We start from the raw sequence: 19,259 nt of genomic DNA, 5'->3' as shown, positions 1-19,259 counted from the left end.
ATTAACATCAAGTAAATCATAATATTACTTACAACATAACTGCTTAATGACCTTATGCTACACCATAGTGCACATGGGAATTCAGAATTCCTGTAGGTACTAAGATTTCTCCCTACTGAATTCTGGTCATGGAAGGATCATCAGGGATCAGATTAATAAGCTATTTTAAGTAAAATGAAGCAAAAACATTCATCCAATGATATTCTTAGACTGCACGTTGCAGATAATGAGCCTTATTTTTTTCCCTTTTCAAGGCTAAGATATTATCACTAACTTACGGATACTAGTGTAAAACAAACACTTCATACAACATCGGTAGATTTAACTCTATGTGTTTTTAAATGTGTGTTTCCTGTGCAGAGTGCTGAATGGCTTCAAGGAGGTAAGATTTTTTTGGCTCTATCAAATGTCACTTTTGGGTCTTACCAGTGGTCCCCAACCTGGGGGCTGAGACAAAGGGTCATGACATTATTTTAAGGATATGTGAGATGATTACTGGTAGGGAATAAAAAAAAATAATCTAAACTCCGCTACCCAATGTTATTTTTATTTTTCAGACCTTTATTTAAATATCTCCTCAAGACATGTATTAAGACATAGTCAATAGTCTGCTTAGAACAATAATGTGTGTTCTGCAAAAGAAAGTATAGTTTCCACATTCAAATCCTAAAAAGACTACTTTACTTCTTCTACCTCATTAAACGTTCCAGACTCTATGAATATGCAAATTTAGTTCATTTCTTAAGATTTCCTGCTGGACACAAGATGTCTTCTACTTCACTGTAAAGTCCATTCTTAGTGTATGTGCAATGGTGGCTTCAAGTTTCTGCATCACACTTCTATAAATTGCAAATTGGACCAGCGCTGACTTCCAAAATATTTGTGATATCACAAATCCTGCTGGTAGGCCATGGCCCTAAAAAATCTGATTTTCAATGAGCACAGAGAAACTTTCTGCTTTCATCAGATGAATCTGAAAACATCCTTTCGAGTGTCAAATTCTGCACATACATCACTCTGTACAGTGTCAAATATCCAACTGTTGGAACAAGAAGAAAAACATATTTTTGAATTTAGTATTTGTCTTTGGTGAAATGCTACATAGTTTTATCTCTTCTTACTTAGTACAAAAAACAGTATAATAAGGAGAAATCTGTTTTGATTTAACTAACACAGTTTGGAGTCATGCACCCTGTGAAGAGGGTTCACAAGTACGTAAATGTTGCTTCATATTATGGTATCACAATCAAGAAAGGGTTGGGAACCACCGACACTGTGTCAAGATATTTTATGCTGCATGGAAGAGATGAGCAGACATCCCAATGCATAGCACTACTTGGTCAGCTCTACCATGCATTCTGCCTGTTAAGTAGTTAAGTAAGTTTTCCTATAGTCTCCTGCATTGATGCTATAGTAACAGGGCTAAAAGGGTAAGAGATTGTTGGTTGGTTTGTACGTGCAGAGCAGCAGAGGAGAGGATGCTGATGGGGAGCAGGAGGAGGACTTGGCAGCAAGGTGTTGGAAGGTAAAGCCGGAGCAGTGCAGCCTGATCGGCTTGCAGCCAGCACACGTGTGATAGCAGAACCTTGTGTTCTATACAGAGCAGGTGCAAAGGCCTTGTCTCTTCTCTTTTCATCCATCCCCCTCTCAGCTCTGGAGCTTGGCTCTCTGTTTCCTGTTTCTCGGAGGTGCAGCGCTTTGTCCTCCAGGTGATACACTCCCTGTGTCTCTCTGTCCATCTCTCCATTTCCGTCCCCACACCTCCTACCCCCCCTCGCCTCCCCCCAGCCTCCCCTCGCATCCTCTCTCCCTGTATCACACTCCATTTGCTCCAGATAACACATCAGCTTCAACGCCCATCAACAAACTCTGTCACCATGATGCCCACAGATGGTAACTTCCTGTGGTCCTGCCCAATGATTGGTGGAGAGACTTCCAAACAGAGAACAGCTGGTGAGGGATGATATATCACCGAGCGTTTGCACTTTCATTTTCAGGGTTGTCTTGTTAATGCTCCCAATCCAGCATCTGGCAGGAAGTAGACACAAAGGCAGAGAGAGGGAGAGAACAACCTGTTCTTTGGCAGACCTTAACAAAAGGCCGACATGTCTGATGAACAGACAGAGCTGCAACAGAACAGACAGAGCTGCCATGAATATGAAGGAAAGCTGCTTGACGCAAGTAGAACAAAGGCTAGAAAGAGGATGTGAACATTTTCTACAATAGGTCATTGTGAAGAGAATAAAATGATGCATACGCCTCCTGAGCATCAAAAACCGACATTAGAAAAAGTTAGTGTGTCTCAAGCTATTAATCTGGCCATGTAGGAAGGTGAGAACAAGGATTAAAGTCACATATTCTTGTGACTGTGACTGTGACATCAACAGTATTTCATTTTTAATCTTGTGATGGTACATTGTTGCGCTTGCCTGTTTATGGTTTATTTATCTCCATGTAATGGTTAACACAAGAAAAAATATTTTTGTAATCCTTGTAGCATGAAGTTTAGATAACTCATAAATTATATATATATATATATTATTTTTCCATATCTTATCTTTTGCAGACTGATACAGAAATCGTCTCTTGTTTAACTGATTGATGGTTGCTGATGGACATATTCTTGTACTATAGATTCCCTGTTCACGGAAAGGAGAGCTATACACTTTCAACACCAGAGGGAGCCATTTCACAACCAAATCGGCCACAGGACTTTAATGGTATGTTTGAAATGCAAAATTGTAATATTTCAGTACATTGGGTGTGAATAAATGACAAGAGCAGGTTCACAAAAAAACAACAACCTTTAATACCCGGTGTCACAGTGTTAGTGGAACTGTAGATATACTGAGATGCAGAGTCTAAGTTGTACAGAACTGATCCAAATATGCCATTTTACAATGCTGATATCTTTGTATGAACCAGGTCAATTAACTTTCAATTACTGACTAAACTAGAGACATTCTTTACCATCTCTAAATACAGAAGTCGTGTGTACAGACAGCATTTCCTCTGACAATAATCCACTTACTGAGGTGACTGAAATTTAACTGACCAATCATGCCTGAACAATTCTGCTCCGAAAACAAGTAATGCGAATACAACAAACTATGATGTAACAGGTGTATATAAAAATAAATCAACAAAAACATAAGAAATACATGAAGCCAACCTGCTGAATTGAGGAAGGCGAACCAACGCTATATATCATATGGCTGAACATCAAAACATATAAAAAAACAAACTAAAAAAAAAAAAAAGCAGACAGCTGGGTGATAGAGTGACAACGCTACCATTCCAAAGATCTTTAGAGGCTACAATATTGTAATATTTAACATGTAGAAGTCAGAGAAAAATCATGCAGCTTCATCTCTTGACACAACAGATTATAAAATATAAATTGCTGCTCGTAACCAAACTTGATCTTTAGGATAGTTGCAAAGTAGATCTTGAGCCTTTGTAAAATAAACGTTACCTTGCTTCCCGTTCAAGGTCCAAATCTTAGAAGCAAGGCCTTTTACTCGGTCAAACTGTCCTATTCCAACGCCTGTGCTGATGTTTCATCTGCTGAAGTGGTTTTATAGTATGCCTTTATATCGAGCCCTGACAAGCCTCTTCTGGTCCTGGTGTAGAAAACAGTAACGCAGTGACTGTAATGTTCGCTGTTTGGCCCTTTTATGTTTGTTGCATAATACAGTACTACCTGTTCAGTGGTGCCAGCAAACATAAGTTTAAAAAAATTAATAAAATGGAGGTGGCCATGATTTTGTTCGACTTCAGTTAATGTATGCCAGCCAAGGCTTTAATGACAGTGATATTTCTGTGTTTAAATTATTATTTGGCCCCATCTAAAATTTATTTTTTATCCTGGTGATATCAGAGCCCTAATACATAAAATTTTTAAACCCCTTAAAAAGTATAGATGCAATGTCGTATGTATTTACTATTGAGTTGATGTTGATTTCAGCTGCTAAACTCCTCCATTAAACACAGCAGGCAACATACCACACACTTGTCACAGATCATATCAAGAAATAAAACAATAAAACCCATATACAGTGCAGCGTTTACATAAAGAAACATTAAAATATTCTCCAAACCTGTGAAAACTGTTAATACATTACAAATACATGGTCAAAATGCACATACAGTAGACAGCTCTGTTTCCTTATCCCTTCTAGGAAATCTACTTGGCACGATTGTCATAAAAACAACAAAAGCTTGTGGAATTGAACTATTTTTGGGGAAAGCACCAAACTCCAAAAAGGTAGAAATTGGACTAGCTGTGGTATCAAATTATCATGCTCATACAGTAGATGAGGTCAGTGAAAGCAACACAGGCTACAGGTAAGGTACTCTAAACTTAAGGCTACTAATAATAAGAATGATCATACTGAGTATCAGAGCTAAATTTATGAGGGAATGAGTTGTGGATGATTAGCTACTGTTTAGCTTATATTAGCTACTGTTGTTAAGTATTGATGAACCTTTTTTGGTAACAGTAGCCACACTTGAAATGCTACATTAACACTGATACATTACACCAGAAGGGAGGTGAAAGTAAGCAGTGGTAAATGGCTTATTCAAAACATTAGAATGGCTATGCAAGGGAACAGACCTAACACAGGTAGATGAACTAAAACTAAATGGTTTCACCTTTTGTCCTGTATTAACTTAACATAAACAGTTTTTGTGAAGTTTGAAAAGAAACTTGAGATTTCCCCAAAAATTAAGACATTATCAAATGAACAATGGCCAAATTCTGTCCTGGTTTCAAGCTCACAAACTTTAAATATAGCTAAAAGACAGATTTATAACAATATAAATGATGAACATAAAATGAAGTAACGTATGATAGTTTCTCAATAATTCCCTGATTAAATAAAAACCATGATATGCACATGTATGGTGACATTCTGCAGCTTTCACTATATGAACCTACCCATGACACACAGTTGATTCTGACCAATCGATAGCCTTTTAATAATGGTAATGTACAAACTTGCATAGATAAAGTGATATAGTAGAGAGCAGCTTCGTAATTATGTGCCCAGAAAGTGGAACATTCTTTTATATTGACTCTAGAGGCTTTTTCTGATGTCCCTGCAAGGAATAGCTGCTTGTTGTTGGAGGTCTAACTACCAACAAAACAAAACATCGACACTCGGACCACTAACGTATGCAAGTTTGCAATTTGGGCCAGCGGGTATTCGTTAAGTCTCAAAGAGCGGGAGATCTGATCCGACTGAGTTTCAGATCGTTTGTGATGATGGTTGGGTGGACGCCGATCAGCTCTCCTGCTCCAAAAGGCTTAGGCAATACAAGCCGCAGGTCACACAGAACATCAGTTTAGGACAGTTGTTTTTTTGTTGTTTTTTTTACAGTATGGCTATTAACAGCGTGGCATATGGATGACATCATAGAATCATCTGAATATAAAGGGCTTCACTGACTGTAATGTTTTCAAATGCTGTTAAACATGCTTTCCCTGGGATTATTTGGATTCAACTTTTAACTCTTTAATGCAAAGGGGGAAATGACTGATTTTGGCTATTCTCAATTTAAGGCTATTCATTTCTATTTGGCTACACCACCACCTGGGGATTGAGAATTACAGGAGTGACATCTCTTTTAGCGTAGTATTAAAATGATTCCACAAGATGTGGATACAAAGTCCTCGGATAGACTTTACATTAACGCTGAACTTAAAGGGGAGTACCACTCAATTTGGGAAATTTCTGGATCTATCTTAAAATCTGTAACATCTTACAGAATCTCTCTCTCTCTCTCTCTCTCTTTCTCTCTCTCACAAAGATGACTCCAATATATAATGTCTGTATGTGTGTCAAAGAGAATGAGTTAGAGAGATGTAACAATGAAAAAAAAAGAACATCTGTGTATAAAACATAAGCTAAAAGCTGAATAAAACTTCATTGTCACTTGAGCACAGAAAATAAGCGTAGTTTGAGATTTGAGTGGCAATCCCCTTTAATAAGTGTACCTTACAGTTTGGAAAACACTCAAAAGTACAACACATAGACACTACTTTGAGCACAGTTCTATTAAAAGCAACAGGTTATAAAACATTGACATCATCAAGAGGACGTGCTGTACATTGAGTTGAGAGTCACAACAGCCTCCCGTCTCTACCTCAGTCGTGAACATGACATGGAAATCACGTTCAGTGTGCAAATCGAGTGAACACCAAACATGCGTGGTGTAACTCTAATGCTACGGACTGAATCTGTAGAGCTACATTGAGTGTGGTGGTGGGGGGAAAAAGCTTTTGTTGCGTACGACAAACCGACAAAACAGAGCGATAAAGTAAAAGTTTTTCTCTAAGGTGGCTCCTGCATGATATTGTCCATACAAGAGAAAAGCATTTCTTAACTCGGATTTTTTCTTTGTTTGTAATGACCCGCCAAACGACCACACCACATGACTGAAGACCACTTGACGTGGCCCAGGCTCCCTCCACGTTCCCAAACCACCAACGTCGCACACACGGACACAACGGTCCATCGACAAAGTCTGACGTCCTCTGACCTTTGACCCTGCACCTCCTGGGTCGCTTTCTCCTACCACGCCTCTCTCATGCAGAGCAATGGATCCCGAAGCGGCCGGGGCTAGTGCAGGCTCAGCCCAAAAAATATGAAGCGCTCAAAGCTGGTGGGAGAAAGAGAACCTAAAAAGGGTGAAAAGGAAAAAAAGATGGCCTATCCTTGAAGCGGCTCTCCGCTCCAGCTGTGATGGCGTGTTTAGGTTGGCAATGGGTCGTCATCGCCTTTGCTGCACTTGCACTTGCAGCAGAGGACGATGGGAGTGGCCAGAAGGAGGAAGGGGGAGGCAACCAGCAGGAGCAGCCCGAAGCCAGCGAAGATCCCCACAACCTGCAAGGAGGCATTAGCAAAATGTGGCTTACTTCAGCAGGTAGGGTTACTTGCACCTCTTCCACAATTTTTAAATAACTTTTATTTATTTATTATATTTATTTACTTTTGTACAACTTGTACTGAACCAAATAAAATAAATATATGAAAAAGAGGACAGTGGTAATTTAGTTCTTAATCTCATGGTTTCACGGACACAAGCCTTGGATCCTTCCAATCAACTGCAATAGCACATGTTGGCCTGCAGATGGCCTCAAAACAACAAACCTGTTTCAGCACAGTTGTTTCAAAATGCTTCAGAAAGCTTTGTTTTCCCAGTAACTTGGCAATATAAGGCATATTTTATTTAAAAGTAAATAACGTATAAATTAATTTTTCATTCATGCTGCATGGACAGGTAACAATCATTGTGAGAGAGAACACAGATGATCCCACATGATCTAGTGCAATGGAGTATATCAGCACCAATTTGAAAAAGCTAAGTAAATCACAGAACAAAATATTGCCTTGCACAAAGCCTGACAAATAAACTGACTGGGACATTAAACTTAGCTGTGACAGCCATGTTTGAGGTGGTGTACAAGATGCTGGCAACTACCACAAATGATCTTGGCAAGATTTCACAAATGTCTACAGATGTATTGTTTGTTTACTTGGAACTTGAAATCTGGTTGCAGTTATGGAGTGAGAGTGTTGCTAGGGATCTCCCAGATCTTGTGTCAATTTGAAATGTTAAATTGTCAAATCAACTAACACAGAGACTGTCTTGCAAGAAGCTTTACTGGTCATCTGTCCCAGCATCAACAACAGGAGAGCTGTTGATGGCAATTGGTCATTTTTGTCAGTGAATATATGATTTTCTCAACATTAATGTATCCCAAATAATCATGGATTTAAATAAATATGCTGGCATTATGAAGGTAAAACTGAGTTAGAAAAGTTTTCATTTGATCTTCTCTTTCCTGTTATAATCATGGTAAGTTAGTAGATTCACCACATGGGGGAGCCAGACACCAGCAAGTTCAATGCCACAAAATGGAATACATAACACCCAGTCACATGCAACAGTGACTTATCATGGCACAATGCTTTTCCTCACGTTTTGAGGGCAAAAAGACAGGATATCACATGCAAACAGGTTTGTGCCTGTTCTTTAAGAACAGATATTATGATTACAGCCAGTATTACAGGCTGGAAACGGGTTTTTGTGCACAATGTGCTCTGATTAACAGACCCTGGTGATGCCTACACGTTTAGGACATGACCTTCCTTCTAACTGATGGTATGACTCTCGTGGAAACAGACCCAATGTCGTCACACGCAGACAGGGAGAGAAGATGCTTTAATGCAGGATAGGTTTGCCCTGGTACATCTTGTATTTATGAGGGAGTGAGAGGGAGGCTTTTTAAGATGTGATGGAACGAGGGGGTGAAATGAGAAAAGCAAGAGAGAGACAAAGGCACACAGAGCAGAGAAGCTATAGCTGGCTTCCACCAGCTGAACTGTAATCATATGACTCAGCCTGCCCCACTGGGCAACAGATGCCAGCGTGTATGCTAATGTTGACAAAATAACAAGTATGTTGGACAAGGGGACGTACCACCCCATGAATAGATTATTTGGCTAAGATACTGGGGAGAAATCTGGGACCTGGACAACACCGCACACCGTCATAGACTTAAAAGGTATTGTCACATGTGGGAAATTTCATGTCATGTGTAATCCTTCATGTGTAATCCGCCATTTCACATGTGGGAAATTACATGTCGTACCAAATCCTTTATATGTAATCCGTCATTTCATTTGGTTACCTATGGACCTTAGTTATGTAAGAACCTTGATATTTTTTTTTTAAGTGAAAGGTATCCTTAAAAAAAAAAAAAAAAAAAAAAAAAGCAGGATGCTGACCACCAGACACTCGTCGATGCACGAGAATCAAGCTGTGCTTTTCCTATTGGGCTGTCAAGATAATACAAACCTGTCACTGAATTTGAGTGTGTAAGCTACAAAGAGAGAGAGGGAGAAAGAGCACGTGTATGGCCACATGCTGCAGTGTGGTTATAGGGGGGAGCCCTGAGTCAGTGTGAGGGATGGTAGGTTTCTCACCTGTGTTCTGTGCCAGATAACAGACGCCCTGGAGTGGCCCAGTTTGTTTCGGCAGGGCCCTTTGTCATAGTGGATCAGGAGAAAGTCATCCTGTCACACAAACACACACACAATACAGATAAAGATTGACCATTAGCAGTCTGAAAGACACAGGCAGCTGTTTGGAGAAAATTGATTTTAAATGACCTGTGTGGCGCAGTCGCACGCACAATTAAGGTTACATAAGACACCACAGCTCATAAAACAAAAACAAATACATCTCATTCCTTTCTTGTCAAGAGCAAGGTTAAGCAACAATTTCCTGATAATGAAAGCTATTGCTGTTGCAGGGAGACAAATGATGTCTACACCCAGGATTATCACAGTGTGCAAACATTACATTACAATATTAAAAAGTTGATAAACTGATAAAAAAAAGAATTAAGGAATAAATAAATTATGAAGACCCAACTCACATCCAGGGACTCCAGACAGTACCAGCAGAAGGCATGTTTGCAGTTTTTGCACATCATCTGCGCACAGCCCTCGTCCCTCTCGATGTAAACTTTACATTTAGGACAGCGCTTGATTGGTGCGTCATCCTCCTCGTTCTTATAGAAAGAGCTATGTAAAAGACAGACAGAAGTCAAACATGACATAAAATCCAAAGTCACTCAACATTCACTTTACAAAAAGTGCCAGTGATGAGATTGCTTTAATGCAGCAATCAATATTTACAATCTCTGGCGTAGCGGGATTGTGTGAGACAGTGGTTAGCTTCTCTTCTAAAAACCATCAGTTACTAACTGGCATTGAACTCCCTCCCACACTCTTCATTCTTCCCTCCTGTCGGTGTCAGTTTGTCTGTATCAATTTCTCTGTATCAATTTCTCCTGTTTCAGCAAATTGCTGACTGCTGAAATCTGGAGGCGTGCAGGTAGTCTTCATTCTGGGCATTGTCCTCTAGGACAGCAAACAAGCCCATTCATTTTTAGTGGAGGGGGCATTCTAAAGTGGAGGCTCATAGTTTCTCCTGTCATCCTCCTCCTCAAAGTAATAATAAATAGTTTAGGGTGTAAAGAAGAATAAGAATTCAGCTTATAGAGACATCTTTCCAGTGAACAAGTGTAGTTCAAACACAGAGGCTCTTTTACGACTAAGAGTCGACCTGTTAATCCTCTCTTCCTCCCTCCACTGTGGCCTCTGAGCTCGGTCCTGAACCTGTGCAGATAGAAGAAGTCTCCGCAGAGCTAATGACATTTCCAGAGTAAGAGGATATCACAAAGAAAGGGGTCAGCTGCACATGTCTCCGGGCAGCCCTATTCTGCCCTCACAGAAGGATCCTGTATCCTTAAAATGAAGAGTACAACCATACCAGACTGCTCTGGCTGATGCTCAACTGAGCAGTGGCTGCAAAACAGCCAGCCAGACTGGCTGTCAGTCGCACTGAATGAATCCTGCTGTATATTGACAAGTGGATCTAAACTGCAGTCAGATGAGCTGAACATGATGTGTGGATTGCTACTCTGGCACTCATATTTCCAGAGATTTCCTTTATAGTGGTTGATACTGTCAGAGCATGTTAGAATGCAATAAAATATATTTTTGAAGGTTGAAGAAGTAGTAAAAGCATTCAGACAATGTAAATTATTATTGTACTGGATATTTCTGGTGTGTAACACTTTTAATTGATGATGTAATAAAAATAAAGTCATCAATTGATTTACTTGTTAAAAATATCATTAATATTTTAGTTTAAAAAAAATACATATTTTAAGTAGGCTTATAATCACTTAATAAATAAATGTATATCTACAATTTTTGACCAATTTCAAAGGTTATTTTTATTACGTTTTGTATCCAGTAGTTACTAGGGCTGCACCTTATTTATTCTGATCAATTTTCTTGATTATGGTAGATAAAATGCCAGAAAAAAAGTAGAAAATGCCCATTACAATTCCTGAAAGTCCAAGTTGACATATTCAAATTGCGATCAAGAGTCCAAAACCCCAAGATATTTAGTTCAATATCATAAAGGACCAAGAAAACCAGCAACATATTCACATTTGAGAAGCTAAATCCAGAGAATTTTGGCATTTTAGCCTTAATGGATCACCAGAAGAGTAGCATATATGAATGTATTTATTAAATTATGTACGTAGAGGTCAAAATATAGAGACAAGACAAAAACATTCTAACATCTGATTGAGAAATTGAGAATACAAGAATTTCACATGAAATGGTACATTCGATTGTAAAGGGATGAACACACAAAAGGCAGTACCTGTTTTCTCCTGGTAGGAAGGAGGTAATGGGCAGGTTGTTCTCCTGGCAGGCCTGCCCGGGGTGCCAGTTGGCCTTGCAGGCCGAGCAGAACTCGAGGGCACAGACGGCGCACTGAACCAGCTGTGGCAGCGCTGGAGAATCTGCTTCCTTTAGTTGGCACACGGCCTGGCAGGTCGAGGAAGGGCACCATGTCCGGCATGGGTCCAGCAGCACCTCTAATGGAACAAAAGAAGTGCCAGCGTCATGAACAATAGCTGTCTTACAGGGTTAGTTAACCCAAATCAAAAATAAATCTTTTTTTATTGAGACAGGTTTTTTTTCTTGCAGTCATAGTAATGTTTTTTCAAAGCTCAAAAATTACAGCTCTAGTATTCAGGTGGTAGCTGATGTTTCTCCAAATCTCAGCACATAAAACCGGAACAATGTGCATTGCTTGATACCACCACTAGTAAGTAAGAAAATATATCTTTTGTAACTTTAGGGAAGACATTTTAAGGAAGGGATAATCAACTTACAACCTTACAAATTGGTAAAAGGCTTAGGTTGGAAAATTGCTTCCATACAATCATTACCTTATCTGTATCAATATTTAACTAACTAACTAATTCCCATGACTTCTCCAAACTCAGTTTTAATATGTGTGATTACTTTTTCCGGTGGTTAGAGACCAGTTTTTGTGTGTTTCGCCAGTTTGGTTCTAAGTTCATACTGAGATGCACTTGCCCTTATATCCTTTTCGTCCTTCCTCTTGCCTCTCTGCCAAGAACTCGGAGCACACATTCCACATGCACTCTTGGCTCAGCCATAGAAATATGGAACGGTTACAGCAACTGTTCTGCCTGACTGGATTGGGACATTGATGAGACGGGTGACTGCCCTTATCCAGGCGGCATCAACAGCTAATTCTGAGCCATTCTGAGGATTTTTATTCATTTACAGGGACCCCCCCTGTCTTCCTATACATGTTTTTGCTTTTGCATTCATATATTTATTCGTGCATGTGAGATCTGCATGTTCTGTGTACAGTTTGTGCCGTTGTGTAGGTGGAGAATCTGCAGGGTGAGTACCATCAAACAGTAGTTCTCTTGTAGCGAGGGAACTCTAATATTACTGATTAGCATGTCTACATTGACAGCATGGAGCGAAGCGACACAAACCTGCTATCATCTTTCCAGCACTGATATCCAAGCCTTTTATTAGTAGGTTAACATTTATTCTCCAAACAGTGTAAAATGCAAACTGCACACTGAAGCAGAGATAAAAAGGATTTAACTAAAATATCTTGCTATACTAAGAGACCTGCTTCCATCAGAGTCAGTCAGACAGTTTACGAGTCTAGAGCTGAACCAATCCAATTAGAATCTCTTTAAACAGGGTCTGGGAGGCTTTCCCTTTCATGCATATTTGATGGGAGCTGGTATTACACTTTGATGAGGATGACAGGGTTGAGTCAGAATACTACAGTACAAATCAGACAAATGTTAGGCCTGAGCACCTGTCACAAGAATATTCCTTGCCTGCATGATTATTTGCAGTTCATGAATGGTACTGAATCTGAAATGTGTGGTGTCAAAAGTCAAATTTGGAACAGTGTTCGATACAGACTGGAAAACAGAAAACCTGAAGACACCCGTCAGTGTTGAAGATTGAAATTTACAGAGCAAACAAGCATTGTTCAAACCTTTTCTATCTGCTTTCTGCAGATACCCCATGGAGTAATTCAACAGCAAAAATGTCCACAGGGGGTGAATGATTGATTCCAGACAGAGTGAGCAGCAGTTCGTCTACACTCGCAAGACAGGACGGTCGTCATCCTTTTGTTTGTCACAGTAAAAGACAGTATCCCTGGAGGACAGGAGGGTCCACGTGTGTCTGTGACACAGTCAGTGCCCACACATCACCCACTGAGAAATAACACTGACGTGCTGCGGCTGCTGTTTGCATTGACTCACCTCTTTCAAACTGAAGCTTCTTGTATCTCTGCATCATATCCGTGGCCACCATGCACTCAATCTACAGGGAGAGGAGGAGAGAAGTGGGAGGGAAATAAGCAGGTCATTGTGCATATTTATAGACAGGAGTTGCAAGGAGCAATTACACTTTCAGTGTGTGAATTTCATTTTCAGAACAATGTCAAATTCAAATTTATACAAGATCAGAACTCGCCACTTGCTTACCAACAAGGCCAGATAGAAAAAGAGAATCCAATTGCCAGGATGTATTCAGAGTGCATACACAGGGCCAGTCAAGGTTAAATGTACTCATTTATTGGGCAATGAAATGAGGATTCAGGCTTTGTAAAAGAGCAGTCAATTACAAGATGAAGGCATTGCTGTCAGAGCAGACAGGGATGAGGCATGCTCTGCCTGACTGGCAGGAGTAGCTGGGGTTCCATTAAGGGCCTGTGACACTGATTGATTAGAAACATAAGGCCGTGGTGTGCTGAACCGTGCCATGCCCACAGGCCTCCGAGACCAAGTGAGAGAGTGAGTGAGTCCATCAACCAAACTGCCCAGAGGATGTGGAGCGCCTTACCCTCAGATTGACCTCTGATAGGAAGACAGCCATGCTCAGTGTAATGGAATAAACACACTGGCAGGTGAACTCATCTTGAGTAAAGCTAGAGCTCTGAGGGTGTTAAACTAACTGCAGACATGTTAATTTTTACCAAAAAAAGAATAGCATGGTAGGAGGTAAAAATCTGAGGACATCACTGTAATTTCTGTTTTTTTTCCATTTCAAGCACATGTAATACAACTGGTAATACACATGCTAGATATGCATGTACATACAGGAGCTTGTGTAAGTTCAATGCAAAATTCTGTACAGCACTGTGTGTAAACAAAAAGTGACGAAGTTTCTGGAAATTGCTACAGTGATCCAGTCTCAGTCCAATCCAGAGCTGAGATGTTTTGGACATTATTAGACATGTTCCTGTGTGTGCAGAGTAGCAAGGGACCCAGTCACCACATAAAAGACAAATTCATCTAATGACAATCAAAGTTCACATTTCTTTTCATCAATACCTCATTTTCCTGCAAGTGTCCTCTTTTGGGACAGGCAGAGTCTGGACAGCTAATTGCAGTTTCAAGGCCTTCTTTAATCAGGAGTTCCACATACTGCTTCAGGCACTGAGTGAGAGAAAAAAAGACAGACCGATAGACAGATAAATACAACATTGACCCAGTTCAATAACCAGTCAGTTAGATGAAAAGAAGAAAAACAAACAGACCATGCATCAGAAGAACACACAATGATAGTTATCTTGGCGTGTTGCATCAGGAAAAGAGGAAGGAGTGACAGTATTTGTTAAAGAGTTTAAAAATAAAATTGCTTCATACGTTTATACTAACAGGCTAAAGGCTAAAATACACCCACTATATACCCGACACCAAATGGCAAACACTATTAGCAGCTAGCTGGTGAAGAAAATGGAGCATTTAACAGTTAAAGAGTAAGATATTCCCCCTCAGGAGCTGTCAATTTAATAGTGAGCAAAATATAAAAAAGATATTAAATAGGTGATAGAAAAGTAGCTTAGGCTTGAGATTCTGTGTTTACATTGTGGTTGACCTCTGTGGAATACGCTGTACTAATTGAAGCGGCCGCCACCCAGACTGTGTTCTAGGAAGTAGCTTCTATTTTTAGTGGTCATTCTTGGGCATTGTTTTCTAATCTCTGGACTATATTGGTTAAGATCTGACAGCCAGTGGGTGTGACTTTCCTCCGTCCCAGTCTTTTCACATGGGTCCAGTGTTACACAAGAGGGGTGTGAGATTTGTAATAGATCCTGAAGCCATTACTGGTTTTAATATAGTAAAAATCCTGTGTGGCTTTTATTAAATTAAAATTTATCTGAATATCACATTTACTTTGATGTGGGGACAGATCTGAAATGCTTGCACTGCATATAACAGAAATGTTGGTGACTTCTGCTCTTTGAAGTGTACTGGTAACTTTTTTTTCTGTGCATCTGCTTTGAATATTCCTCAATAAAATGTTTTGATGTTCTATAAATTTGATTTGCGGACCATTTATTTTTTACTTTAGTCATCATTCTGTTGGCAGCTGCAGGAAACTCGTCGCTGTGTGCAGAGTGTCCTGCTCACCAGTGTACAGAAGACACATTGGCACTGTGTGATGGTGGTCATCTGCTCCAGAGGGAACTCTCCAAGGCACAGCTTACATGAGACCAGGGGGTCCACGGCCAGCTCCCAGGTGGGACGGTACCGTGCCGTGGTCATCTTCACCGCCACCGAGCTGAAACAAAACAGGAAGACAGAAAGAGGGGAGGGGAGAATAAGTGAGAAAAGTTAGAATATATATATATATATATATGGCTCAGTTTTGTTTGTGTCTGTCATCACATAATACATCCAGAGTCCAAGATGTGCTTTATTTGTTGTGGCACCATAGGCATGACGGTACGAGCACAGAATGAAAAAAAAACAAAAAAAAACACACACAACGTCTGCTGAATGCAATGTACGGCTGTCTAAATAAGTGGCCTTGTCCAGTTGTGTTCGTTTTTAATTCCAGGTCTCAGCATGTCTGGCAGAAAAAAGTATATATTTAGTTCAAAAGCTCCTGATCCTGTGTATCAGACATTCAGCTCTTGTGAAATTTTCCTTGGGGATGAAATAAACTTTTTTCCCTCTCTCTGCGTCTTGTCTCTTTGTGAAGTCATAGAGGTTATTTTACGCCGTCTCTCTCACTCTTCTCCTTCCCCTGTAGCCTGGAGCAAAGAGCACCACTTCGGCTGTTCAGGAAGTGTCCGCGCACCACACGTCAAACACTGTCAAGCTCTTCCCCGTTGTTAGCAACCAGCTGAAGGAGGATTTTTTTTTTTTTGGGGGGGGGGGGGGCATGGATGGGCGGGAGAGAAGCATGACAGAGGAGAAGAGACGTGGAGAGATCCACTGGTCATGGTACAGTCTGCCTCAATGTGCAGCTGCCTGTTCACAGACATACAAGGGGAGGAGTGGGAGGAAAGGGGTTGAAGAGTTCACATGATCGCTCCATGGACTCAAGTGCTGTCTACATGTGCCACCCAGGGAGGGGAGTGGAGAGAAAGAGAGACAGCCAGTGTGTTCTGGTTTTAAGATATGATATCACTCTACACCGCCCCTCTTAACAACACATTTAATCTTTTAAACTTGCATCAACTATGGGTGAACAATAAAATTAGACTAAACCAGGCAGTCATGTGATGGTCTGTAGCCTTTGTGCATTAAGAAGGACATAATGTCTCCATCTCATTTGTTTCGATTTAAAAAAAATATTGGGTTTTATTGCTCAGTGGTGCAAGGAGAGAGGAAGATTCCCAAAGGAGTGAGGATACATGAGAGCATCCTATGTGGAAGTCTATTATTAGAAAAATACTTCATTGGAAATCTGTGAGTGACTGGATACTGCAGCTGATGAAATGACGTGCATCTCCACACTTCACTACAGTTTTGTCACTGCAAGCAAAGAAGAAATAGCAACAGAAATGCAATGTTTTTTTATTATTATTCGTCATTTAGACAAATTTATTGGATGTGTTTAGTCGAGTTTTGCTTCAGAAGCCAGGTGGCATTTTTCTTTTTTAAAACTGTAACATGCATCTTAGCACAGTCAAGGAGAGTCCATTGATTTATTCTTCCTTACAGGCAAATGATTTCATTTAGAATATCTTTAGACGATCTCATTGCTGACTCCCGTCTGGTGTCTTCTTTCTGCAATATACGCATTTTGTCTGCCAGTGTTGTTTCATGTTTATTCCCAATGGAGAGTTCAATCATACTGAGCAAAAACACCATCAGGTAAGATGCAAATATAAAAAAAGTCAACTAGCACAGGGGAAAGTGCTTGTCAAAAAGTAACAATATGCTAAATATTTCATCACATTATTTGTGTAAATAAAAACTCCCTAAGATGACAAGAATGTACCGAGCAGCTACAAGCCCATTCTGAGGCAATCCAGCGGTGCACCTGTTATCAGTAAATCATGTCCATTCAGATACTGCTTTACTAAGAAAATGTGTCATTTGATTGCCTCAATTCTTCCTCCTCTGCATGTCTTCTCTCGTGTCTTAAGTAGGACAGAGGAGGACAAATAAGAAAACCTCATGTCTGACTCACTCAAATCACCTGGCATTTATCCATCTAGCCACCACCCATCACACTGACCAGTAAGGAATCTCTACTATGTAGGTGCTAAGCATGGAAATAAAAGCTCAAATGGCACGATGGAGCTAAAGGTCTTAAACATGACCGTCAGGGGAGTGTGTGGGAAGATGTGTGCTTTGGTGGTCAAGAAACAAAGAGAGAGGACTTTACCATAGAAATAAATAAATCACGGTATGCGGTATGCATCTACTTTAAATGAGCGATATTCTAGTTTAAAACACTCAAAAATGAACTGTAAAAATCGACAGAATGTGAAGAAATAACAGCTTTGATGTTATGTCTCAGACATCTACGTATTGCGTTGCAGAGATAGCTACTGAAGTTAGCATGCTAACCAGCTAGCCCTGGTTCTTCCTGTCTTGTAATACCACACACGAGAGTCAGTCACTGATGCGTCCGGTCTGCACTCAGTCCAACATGACAGGATAAAGAAGTAGCGTTGCACCGAAGGCAAGAAACCACATTTGGCGGCAAGGCAAGAAGTGATAGACATATGAGAAAAACAAGAGTTAACGTTAGCCTTCCACTGCTGGAGATAGCTCTTGGTGAGAACGGACAAACCAAACACAAACCTAGATAATGCTGTTTGCGTTTTTTCACAGCCATCGCGTTTAATGAAGTGAGGAAGTTGCCATCGTCCACTACACCGAATGATGCCACTAAATCCTATACACCAGTCCTTTAATGTACATTATCTCTTGACAAACTTCACTGGCAACGAGGAAAACATTGAAAATTTCAGTTAAGGAACTGTGACACACACTTGGTGCTAAACACTAAAAACTACATCGACATCTCTGCGGTAGAGTCTCAGAAATGTATAGCTGACAACTTGATTGACAGCGGTTGGAGAAGGACTGAAATTACTCTGTTTCTTTATCTGCCTCATAGTCTAAGCTGCTGAACTCCATTAGCCCTGTGGCAAAAACCCATGATGGTAAAAAGTAATTCACACTGTCAGAGCAGGACTCTTTAATACATTTGAACCAGTTTCTCTCCTCCGAGACTTTATGTTGGCTGTGCAAATGCTGACAGACTGGGTCGATGGGGACAAATGAAACTGTTTTGTAAGGATGGCCTGAGGAGAGGAAAGGGAGGGAGAGCGACGAAGGGAAAATGAATTTTCATGAGAAAAGGTGGTGCAGTGCCATCCCTCTGCTGCATTATTAACTAGATGGTCCATTATCACTGAGAAACACATATACATACAGTGTATTCCAAGCAGTGCGACTGTGCATGCAGGCCTCTCGTTCTCTACGTACGCCACTATACTTCTGGAAAGGTTGGGACTAAAAATCAATAAGTGAGTCAGAAGTCAAACATCCATCCTGAGCAGTGGTCACCATGTGTCAGTCATCAGGCTGAGGGGGCTGCACTCATAGCTTAAATGGCTACAGCAGCACTCATGCGATAATGACTCCATATCCAAGAAACAAAGATGCATACACACACACACACAGAGACAGAGACATGCATCAACAATCCATTGCGTAACAGGGGGAATGGTCATGGAGGAGCAATTCAAGAGAATTTCTCTGGGGAGCTCGAAGCAAAGGGGATTTCTTGCTGCAGTATATATATATATATATAATACATATTAACACACACGATACCATCCATTAAGCTTCTTCTACATCTACATAAAAACATGAATAAGGCACACAAAACAGAAAAGATATACCAAACCACTCATACGGATAACACATGCAGGAACAACAGTAAAACCAGGCAGTAGACTTAGCTTTAGCTCCCAAACCCCAAAGCTAATGGGCCGGAAATGTCCTCCATTCCTGTGATGTTATACCTTTAGTGGATACTTACAAGACC

General features: G+C 40.4%; 1 protein-coding gene across 3 annotated transcripts in view; it reads right to left on the bottom strand.

The window, feature by feature from the left end:
- Positions 1-2,700: 2,700 nt before the first annotated feature.
- Positions 2,701-19,259, bottom strand: part of rnf144aa (ring finger protein 144aa) — a 29,586-nt gene continuing 13,027 nt past the window's right edge. For all 3 annotated transcript variants that reach the window (XM_035673428.1, XM_035673429.1, XM_035673430.1), the window contains 7 exons: positions 15,371-15,521; positions 14,288-14,392; positions 13,214-13,274; positions 11,260-11,476; positions 9,452-9,599; positions 8,997-9,086; positions 2,701-6,890 (listed from right to left, as the gene is read on the bottom strand). In XM_035673428.1, the coding sequence (XP_035529321.1) occupies positions 6,759-6,890; positions 8,997-9,086; positions 9,452-9,599; positions 11,260-11,476; positions 13,214-13,274; positions 14,288-14,392; positions 15,371-15,505 (888 nt within the window). In that variant the 5' untranslated portion in view covers positions 15,506-15,521 and the 3' untranslated portion in view covers positions 2,701-6,758. The remainder of the gene's footprint in view (positions 6,891-8,996; positions 9,087-9,451; positions 9,600-11,259; positions 11,477-13,213; positions 13,275-14,287; positions 14,393-15,370; positions 15,522-19,259) is intronic.

Source organism: Morone saxatilis, unplaced genomic scaffold, assembly GCF_004916995.1.
Source record: "Morone saxatilis isolate NCDOM2014 unplaced genomic scaffold, NCSU_SB_2.0 Contig3, whole genome shotgun sequence".
NCBI lineage: Eukaryota > Metazoa > Chordata > Actinopteri > Moronidae > Morone > Morone saxatilis.
The sequence above is the reverse complement of the archived record's forward strand: the minus strand, read 5'-3'. Positions and strand labels throughout refer to the sequence as shown.